At 41.9% G+C, this 10,559-nt stretch overlaps 1 protein-coding gene across 1 annotated transcript; it reads left to right on the top strand.

The window, feature by feature from the left end:
• Positions 1–620: 620 nt before the first annotated feature.
• LOC104955717 (myelin transcription factor 1-like) lies at positions 621–10,553 on the top strand (the record flags this gene model as incomplete). The annotated part of the gene is made up of 11 exons (XM_010783103.1): positions 621–905; positions 1,518–1,672; positions 1,868–1,930; positions 2,330–2,398; positions 2,816–2,878; positions 3,445–3,525; positions 4,089–4,310; positions 5,172–5,263; positions 5,402–5,505; positions 6,109–6,252; positions 7,482–10,553. Coding segments are annotated over 11 exons (1,422 nt in total), but the record flags the coding sequence as incomplete, so codon positions are not given.
• Positions 10,554–10,559: the final 6 nt, after the last annotated feature.

Raw genomic sequence — 10,559 nt, 5'->3', positions numbered from 1 at the left:
GCGAGCCGGCAGGCAAGACGCTCCGCTTCTGAAATGCTTCTGAAACGCGCCCGGTAGGGTATGACGCCGGAGGAGGCCGGAACAAAACCGCAGCGCAGCCGTGACGCGACGCAGACGGACCCGGTGGAATCGAGGGGTGAGCACACACACAAACTCCCAGCCAGGCTGCGGGTGTGTGTTTTCGGGCTGGGTTTCGCTGTGTCTCGCTGTCTCGCAGACGGCCACTGGGCTCACAGGGAGGGCGGGGGGGCAGGAGCTCCAACAAGCCGTTTAGGACAGAGAGTGAATACACATACTATACAGAGATGCTGTATGAGAAACCAATGTGAGTTTGGAACATTGAACAATGTAAATCTATTTTAGTAGACCTCAACAATGGAATTATGATCAGTGGAAATGGCCATGACATGGGACCTTTAACTGATTTCACATAACTGTATTATGTTAATTGAAATAAAGGATATTAAGTTAAACCTAATATTTTATATTTAAACCTAATATTATTGCTTTCAACTAACCTAATACAAAAATGTATAATCTGTTGACATAATACATTTCATTAAACTTTTCAGTGGACCTTTTAATACTCTTTCATATTTTGAGGTGTTGATTAGATATAGTATACGGCCCCGATCCTGAGTATCTCCTGTTTCTTCCAGGAAGTGGACATTGAGGTGGATGAGAACGGCACCCTGGACCTGAGCATGAAGAAGCCCATCAAGAGGGAGGGAAATCTGTCCAGCCCCGGGGTCCGCTCCCCGGATCCTTCTTCCTCCTCTTCCTCGCTCAATCACGATGGCAGCGGCATGACGTCTCCGAACCTCCTGGCCTACAAGCAGGAGGTGTGGGAGGGCCCTCTGGATTACACCAAGCCCAACCGCCAGAGGGAGGAGGACCTGGAGGAGGTCAGAGTCACACTGAGCACAAGCTCCACACACATTCCCTGCCTTATTAGTCACAGAGGAAGTGTTGCAACATAAATAAACACAATTCCCCTCAAGCTTTTTGATTGAGAAACTCTTGCTTGTTTACATCACTTCCAATCCCTCTGCCTTATTTCCTGTCCCCTTTTCCTCTTTCTATTATTCATTTATTTCACTGAAATGCAAGAGTTACTGTGACCGTTAAAACATTGCACTGTGAAACAGAGGTGGTGTGTCAGGTGCATTTCACCATCCTGACTTTGGCATATGCAAATATGTACTCCTTTGAACTTTTTCAAAAAGAAATATAAAGGGCTTTGAGTGTACATTTTTTACGAGGACACTGCATTTGGTAATCATTTGTCTAAAACAAGAGAATAGGGATCACACTTGTGTGCACATGGGGGTTTGCAAAGTTTATTTGCTTGTATACAAATACTACTGTTAACTGTTGCAAGAAAGCAATCACTCACAATGTGTCTAAAAAAGTCAATATAATACACAAACTAACACAAAGTCCTGTGATGTAACTTTTAATGATAAACAGAGGAATTAGCTGCACATTGTGCTAATCCTTTTTATCTCATTTCTCAGATGGAGCACACGGGCCAGTCGTTTGTCTCGTCTGACGCTGATGACTGTGACATGATGCAGGACTGTCTAGAGGACAGGAAGTACCCGGGTGAGGTCACCACCCCCGGCTTCAAGGTCAAGTTCCTGCCCAAGGACAGCAAGAAAGATCTTCTCGCGTAAGTAACAAGTCTAAGTGCTCTGCAGAAAGGGAAATAGACCTAATATTAACATACAAACAATGATAGAATGCCATAACTAATGGAAAATAAAACTTCCGGCCTCTAACCAAAAACCTATTCCAAAAAAACCCTGTGTCTAAAAACAGTCCCTCTCTCTTTTCTCTGTTTCCTTGTTGTGGCCCCCCCCTGCAGGTGCCCTACACCTGGGTGTGATGGCAGTGGTCACATCACTGGAAACTATGCTTCCCATCGCAGGTGAGCTCCATTGCTGATCTATTTGGCTGATAAAGCGTTCTAGTGCTCTCTGAATAAAGTCTTGCATGAATGTTAGCTCTACTGAGAGTCTTCTGCTCTGCACCTGAGTCCAAAGTGGGCGCACCACGACTAATTCAAATATTTGATTTGATCCACACATGCCAGAGACAATAATGTAGCGTGAGCCCGGGAAGCGACTGCGGTCATAGACTTTGATATGCATCAGTAATTTACCTCTTGCCGTCTGTCCTCCTCTTCCTAAATGACCTTGGTATGCCTTGCATTCTTGATTTCTCTTCGCTCACGTCCTTATTGTCTCTCTTTCCAACCCCCCCACACTCGCTGCCCCTCTTCCTTCTCTTCCTCTGCCTGTCCTTCGCTCTCTCTCCTCTCCCTCAGTCTGTCTGGGTGTCCTCTCGCTGATAAGAGCCTTCGGTCCCTCATGGCGGCCCACACCCCTGAACTCAAGTATGTCTGCTCTACACCTCCGCTGCCTTTCACTGCCACTTCAACGCTACTGACACCGTCCCACAATGCTTTGTTCTGCTGACGGTATCTTATCTTTTGTTGCTGGCTGCTGCCTCTGCTGCTGCATCTGTCATGGCATTTATTTCCCCCTGGCTTAGACTATGCTTGCTTTTACTTTAATCAGTTCATGTAAATGTGAAATGAAGCTGTAATTCTATAGCTCCTCACTAGAAAGTAGACTTTTCTTTTAGAGCGACACAAGAACTGGCTGAGAGCCTGAACAGAAAGAATTGTAAACAGACTTTGCTCACAAGAGTGAATAAGAGAATTAGCAAAGGACCATTTCTCTCATCTGCAAAATGACATTTTCTAGATTTTTTTTTTATGCTGACCTTGTTATAAATGTTAATCCCTCAGATGCCCTACCCAAGGATGTGACGGCTCAGGTCACATCACCGGAAACTACACCTCCCACAGAAGGTAACCAACAAAACACACACACACATCCACACTCATGGACACGCACGCACGCACGCACGCACGCACGCACGCACACACACACACACACACACACACACACACACACACACACACACACTCACACACACATACACACACACACACAAACACACACACACACACACACACACACACACACACACACACACACACACACACACACACAAACACACACACACACACACACACACACACACACACACATACACACACACACACACACACACACACACACACACACACACACACACACACACATACACACACACACACACACATATTCAGAGAGGCCTAGTGACAGTTCATGGTAGCTTTAGTCAGGGATCACATACTCGCACATTTCCACACCTTTTCATTATCCTATTTTCGGCCATATTAGGCATTTTGAGTGGATTTGGTTTGTAATATGGTTGAACAGCCTCTGTAAATTTATTCTTCGTGTTAATGTGCTCTCCCTTTAACAAGCAATCACTTCAACAGACCTTTTTTCAACCCTTTGTTATCAACTCCATACTTTCTGTTTTCAGTATCTCTGGGTGCCCGCGTGCCAAGAAAAGTGGAATTAAAACTCCTACCAAGGACAACCAGGAGGACTCCGAGCTTTTAAAGTTCGTACTGCTCAGAAAGACATAATTCTGCTTTTAGCGAGGCTTACGGTAAAAGTAAAATGCAATAAAAAGAAGAGAGAGAGAAAGTCATTGTGAATCATATGCAGAGGTAGGGACCTGCCCCCCCAAACTGAATCTTTACTGATGGGAAATACACTGACTGACTCTGAATGTAGTTCATGGTAGAGTATCAAAGAGTAGTGTGAATACATAAGAATACATGGGCTTCATATTGCATTTGCACACAAAACAGTTAATTTACCAGCATGTTGATCAAAGATTGTTCTGAACCCTGATAGCTGTTGCATTCATAATATTATTCATTGCATAAATAATATTTCAAAAATAGATGCAAAAATATGAATTTGGCCCAGTAGAGAAAGTACATAACTTGTTTTTTAAAATATATTCTCAACTTTCTCTATAGTTTATATGTGGCATTTTCCTTCTCTAACCTTTGTTCCTTCTCTCTTTCTTTCTTTATTTCCCTGCTGCCTGGCTTCAACTCTTCTTCTTCCTCTTGGTACACCTCTCTGGTTGTTTCCCTCCTCTCCTCGCTGCAGGTGTCCGGTGCCGGGCTGCGACAGTCTGGGTCACATCAGCGGGAAGTACGCCACGCACCGCAGCGCCTACGGGTGTCCGCTGGCCGCCCGCAGGCAGAAGGAGGGCATGCTAAATGGCACGCCCTTCAACTGGAAGGCCTTCAAGACAGAGGGGCCCAGTTGTCCCACCCTAGGGTGCGACGGCTCCGGACACGCCAACGGGACCTTCCTCACACACCGCAGGTAAGATGCATGCACTGTGATGTGTCTGTTACTAAAACTAAGGACCGGTTCGAGGCCTGTTGTTGGGTCTTCTGGTCATTTAGACTTGATTTGACAGGGACCACCCCTCATTCAAATATAGTATTATGTCAAAAAGTATGAGGAACTTCCTTGTCTTGAGCAGCTGAAAAAATATTGAGTCCAACCTTTTAAATAGTATTCCAGCAACTATAAAGGTATTAAAATGTGGAAACCAGTTTCTTGTTTTTGCCAGTAAAAAATGCAACAATATGCTGTGTTATATAAGACCCCATGGGTTTACCACCATCGGTTTTGAAGTCTCAAGCTTGGTATTTTGGCCACCCCCATGTTGTTGTTTTGGGACAAGAGGTGACCATATTTGGAAGGGAGGGTGGAGACGCTAATAGTGCTAGCAAGCTTGGCTTGCAATGTACATTCAACTCCAAGTATCTTTGAGAACAACACTGTGGCCAAGGCAAGGAAGCCACCCCTAACACATACCCTGCTTTAACTTTATTACTACCACCACAGAAAATATACTCATCAGGAAAGTATTAATATAACGTTAGAAATAGGGTCATCGTCTGAAGACTCCAGAAAGCCACTGCAGTGATCATGCTAAGCTAAGCTTAATACTTGCTGGCAATCTCACAATTTAGAGCATAAAATAATATTTCCGCAACTATTACTTAAGTCACAAGGAAACAATGTGCTGAATTTTGATTCCTCAATTTGACTTATTGCCAGTTGAAATTAAATTATGGGTTGGAACATATAAATCTTACTTTAAATCCAGAATTGGTAACAGAGCCTACAAGTTTTTCATGATGATATTACTAACATGTGTCTTTTTTTCTGCAGCCTCTCAGGGTGCCCCAGAGCTTTGTTCGCCAAGAAGAAGGCCAAGTTCTCCTCAGAGGACTACCTGAGCACCAACTTCAGAGCCGGTGATGGTAAGATTAAAACTGAAAATCAATCAAAGTATATGTATATGGAGACCTGTGTGTTGTTTCTAGAGCTAACTACACAGCACAAGTGTTAATGTAGGAAGTTTGGTGCAGAGTTTTTAATGTTTCTGTCTCCTTCTTTAGTTCTGGACAACGATGAGGACATCAAGCAGCTCAACAAAGAGATTAATGACCTGAATGAATCCAACAATGAAATGGAGGCAGACATGGAGAACCTGCAGACTCAGGTGTCAACCTTACTTATGACCCGTAGCGTACGATGACACATGGTGGCAAAACTATGATGGTTTATTGAGTATATGGCAGGGTTGGCACCGATTTTATTCAGTCATTTCACTGATAGTTTCTCTCTATTTCTGCTACTGTTGTACTACAAGTTAAGCATTTAACATGCTGTAATAACTACTAGGGGCCACAGTGGTGGCTAATTTGGCAAAAGTTAGATAGCCACACTTTAAAAGATAAGGAAAGTGATATTCCATGTTGTTAACGTTAAGAGAGTTCATGAAAGGAGCAGAACCTGTGACTTCATCCTCAATTTGCTTTCCTATACAGTGCTCTAGTTTTTATGGCTGCCATTTACAAAAAGCATTGATCTCTATCTCTATTGGCTAATTTAAAACAGTATGTTTGAACGCGCTACTGCGGATTCTATACTTTAAAAAGGCAATATTCCAACCAACAGTATACTAAAACTTTACATTATATTTACACAAGCAGGCGGTGCTGCGTCCTCTTTGCTCAACAGGTGCTGGATGTTGTTGTTAAAAAAAAATTACACCCTTATATCTGAATTAGTAGCATTGTGTAATCCTGTTGCTGTGTTGCAGATCTCCTCCATGGAGATGAACCTGAAGAGCATTGAGCACGAGAACAAGATGATCGAGGAGCAGAACGAGGCTCTGTTCATGGAGCTGTCCGGGCTGAGCTGCGCTCTCATCCGCAGTCTGGCCAACATCCGTCTGCCACACATGGTGAGTGTCCACACACACCACAGGTTCACACACACCTTTATTTTAGGGAATGGGAATCTGACGTCATTAACAACAAGTCGGCCAACTTTGAAGGATAATGGCTAGCGCAACCAATTGCAACAACAATGTAGCATTAACCCTTTCAATTTAAACTTTTTTAACATGGTTATAGGCACTGTTGTGTAGCTTTGAAAGTTAATTCATGACCAAAAGGCAAAACGAAAAGAAAAAAAAGGACCATGTGATTACATTTCATTCATTTACAACATGGAAACGCAAGGGAAACTCAACTGACATCAGGAAGAGACGCCAAATGTGCTGAGTGTCACCTGATTTAATACCATAAGACACATACTACTACTACTACTACTACTACTATTACTACTACTACTACTACTACTACTACTGCTACTACTACTACTACTACTACTACTACTACTACTACTACTACTACTACTACTACTACTACTGCTACTACTACTACTACTACTACTACTACTACTACTACTACTACTACTACTACTACTACTGCTACTACTACTACTACTACTACTACTACTACTACTACTACTACTACTACTACTACTACTGCTACTACTAGGCCTACTACTGCTACTACTAATACTACTACTACTACTACTACTACTACTACTACTATACTTTAGACAAGCATTAAGCCACCATTTGGTTAGCATTTAGTTAGCATAACTTTAGCTACTTTACCTTTGTCCAGATGACTGTATAGGTGACATTGGACCTGTAGATTTGAAGGTCATGTACCCATACATTTGTAATTTAGACAACGACCTGTCAATATTTTACTTTTTTAAATTGGCGGCAGGTGTAGGAACTAGCTTCAAACAGCAGAGAGGCGCCAAAATCAGTAACAGTGATCGGTGGCAAGTTGTCAAAATTATTTGTCATCGATCATTCTCCTTCTAATTCATTTATTCAAGTATTACGCTCCTCTGTCTCTGGGAAATGCTTCTCTTTTTAAGGATATTTATGTTTTGCACATACTTTATTCGTTTCATATGCATAACAGCTGACAGATGTTGGTTAAAGCTGTTCCTCCTGTCCTTCAAAGATGGCTGTGCTGCCCCAGAATGAACCGCTGTTCCCATTTCTCATAGTTCCTATGTGTTTTCGAGGTGATGCTGAGTGTTTTCAGGCCATCCTCCTCCCTCTGCTCTTCTCAGCTGAGACCAGTTGTTGTTTTGCTCACACAGCAGGAGCCCATCACGGAGCAGAACTTCGACAGCTACGTGAGCACGCTGACCGACATGTACACCAACAAGGACTGCTTCCAGAGCCCCGAGAACAAAGCTCTGCTGGAGAGCATCAACCAAGCTGTGAAAGGCATCAAAGTGTGAGGCCTGTCCTGGAGCGCAGGAGCGTGACGGAGGAGACGGAGCGATGGCCAGATGGAGGAGGGATGTTGAAATACTCTACAATATATTGAAATATGATTCAAAAACAAAAAGGGAATTCAGGTTATTTAAATAAAACGGCAACTTTGAAAAAAGAAATCAACCCAGGGAGCACTGTTAGAAGAAAAGTGACGCGGACCAAAATCCACACCATGCTGCTGCTGGGAGCCTTCAGTCAGGATGGATGGGAAGAAGAATAATGTTACTACAAACTGCATCTAGGGATCTTATTATGCTGTATGTTTACCTGTTGTCTCTTTTGTGTCCTTAACTGTTTTTGGAGAGGGTTTCACTGTTGGGCAGCTTCATATCAAACTGAAACTCGGAGGAGCGTGAACACAGGATTGCCTGAACGTGAAGAGGACGTTTTGACTCTCAGTGTTGTGTTGTCGTGTCACACACACTGTGGCGAGTGTGTTCTCCCGAGCTCTCTGATTCATGACCACACACACCCCGGCAATACGAATCACGCACTACACAGAATGTGTGTTTGCTTTGCGGTATTACTGCGGAAAAGATGTCAACAACGCAATGTTGACTCAGTTTAGCAGTGGGAAAATAATCTTCAAGTAAGGTCATGTGACTATTCCAGGAACAGTGAATGGTGTTTCTTTTCCACGGGACAGCTGATATCATGATTTTACAAGCAGCAGATTTCCTTTACTGAAATGGTGATAGTGATAGTGTGCACACATTTCAAATTCAGTTAGTCATATCAATAGTATTTATGGACATAGGAATTGCACTTCATTTCAATGACTAGTTTTTTCGTACATTCATTATTGTTATATATATTAATTATTTAAACTTGTGAACTTTTAAATTGTAACTTATTGCCATTTATGTTATTGAGGTTTATTTATTTGAAGCAATCTATTTATTAACTTTGTTTTGTAAAACACACACACACACGAAAGCATCCTTACTGATTATCATGCGATTTGCAGATGTCTCAGTTCATATTTTAAGAAACTATATACAGAACTGAAGAGGCATATTTTGTTTTGAGTACTTTTTAAAAACCTTTTTAAGTGCAGATGTTTTATAACTGACAAAACCTTTTGATAATTTTACAAAAATCTTTTGGGGTTGTTCTTGTTTTTATTTTTTATTTTTTTTAAATGTTATTTCTGTTACTGCTACATTCAGAAGCCCACTGCTGAGATAAAAAGAAAGTATGTATTTATTATTTATTTAATATGAAAGAAATGGACTGATATGGCTGTATATTTATTTTGTTATTTATTTCTGTGATGTAACGGTTGAGTCTGAGTAGTCTTAAAGATTCCACTGCTAATATTTAAATAAAGAAAATCAATACAAATACTGTTTGATTACTTAGGCTTATACCTAGACATACCAGCAGCTGATTGTAAAGACAGAAAAGAAACTAACAAGTGTTCTGTTGCTCTCTGCTCTGTGTTGCTTTTGTCAGGTAAAAGAAAACCAGGAAAAGTTATTTTCAAAAATGAAAAATGTTACCTCTCCCAAGCGCTTTGTAGCGGCCAGCACTGGCTCACCCTAACTCTGTAATGTACCATGGATGCTTCTTAACTCTGTCTTATTTATACTTTCATCAGCACAATGGTACATATATAGAGCTGTGATCCAGCAGTGGTTCAGGCTGGATGTATGGGTGTAACACACACGCGCGCACACACACGCACGCACGCACGCACACACAGCAACATATTGAGGAAACTGTAGGATGGCCTCATTTGACAAACTTCTATCAGATAAAAACACACACCCTTGTAGCCTTACTCTAGATTTTAATTTTTTGATGCACAAAGTGCCACTAAAAAAAGAAGAAAAAAAGAACTCACTTTCGTTCCTGATTCTTTGCATTTCTGCAATGTAACAAGTGTTTGGTCCCGGGCGACCATGGCATCAGAGAGCGGTGATTGTTTCAGATGCCTTTATTTCTCTGCCAAGATGGCCATTAGTAAACTCTATATACATTCTGTATAAATAGATTTTAAAGATGCTATATATATGAATATAAACATACATATATTTTTCCAGTGTAATTGTTGACTTCTTCTTCTCTTGTATTACCTTAACAAAGGATCACTAGCTGTGTAGGAGACCGCTCTCAGTAGGAGCCAGTTACACCTGATTTAATACCATAAGACCTGCTCAACTGTGGCTTTAAACAAACCATTCACTCAAGCTGAAGGCATTGTTGACCATACAGTCCTTTGGCAGTGTTCATAGGTTTCTTTCTTCTTATTTCCTGTACTTGTCTGTCCTTGATCCAGAAATGTCAGAAACATACTGTGTGTTGTACTGAATCTGAAGTTACTGTCATTTGAAACTTCATGGTTGGTTCCTAAGTGTAATGTGAGTTCATGTATAGTTAAAAAATGTTCTGCACTTAGTGTTTGGCAGCATTGTGCAGTCCTTGTATTTTTACTAGTGAGGCCTGCTTGCTACGAGCCCATGTCTCTGCTGTTGGAGGGGGGGGGGGTTCAGTGTGACCTGCCTTTGAGTGATCTGTTGCCGTACCATACCGTGTGTCTCTGATGTCAGAGGCACGTTGTAAATGTGCTCTTAGCCAATTTAGAATGAAACTCCTGTGCGCACTTTCTGAATAGCTTTGGAAAATGCAAGCATTTGACTTGTAAGAACCCTAATAGATCACAGGCAATATTCCCCTCCGCTGAGGGGGGGGGGCATTGTTTGTTGCAGAAGACAACAAGCTGTGTTCCATAGTGACGTGTCTTTGATTCAGCTGTCAGAGAAATGTATAAAGAAAAGGAAGCGCTACTTTCTTTTCCAAACTAAAACCAAAAGAGATTGACAGGAAGCAGGAAGTGGTTCTCAGGTGAGCAGCTTGGAGAGCAGCCAAAACAGTGAGCTGTAGGTCAGCCAGTC

Source organism: Notothenia coriiceps, unplaced genomic scaffold, assembly GCF_000735185.1.
Source record: "Notothenia coriiceps isolate Sejong01 unplaced genomic scaffold, NC01 NC01_scaffold00024684, whole genome shotgun sequence".
Taxonomy (NCBI): domain Eukaryota; kingdom Metazoa; phylum Chordata; class Actinopteri; order Perciformes; family Nototheniidae; genus Notothenia; species Notothenia coriiceps.
This window is presented reverse-complemented; position numbering and strand designations above follow the sequence as displayed.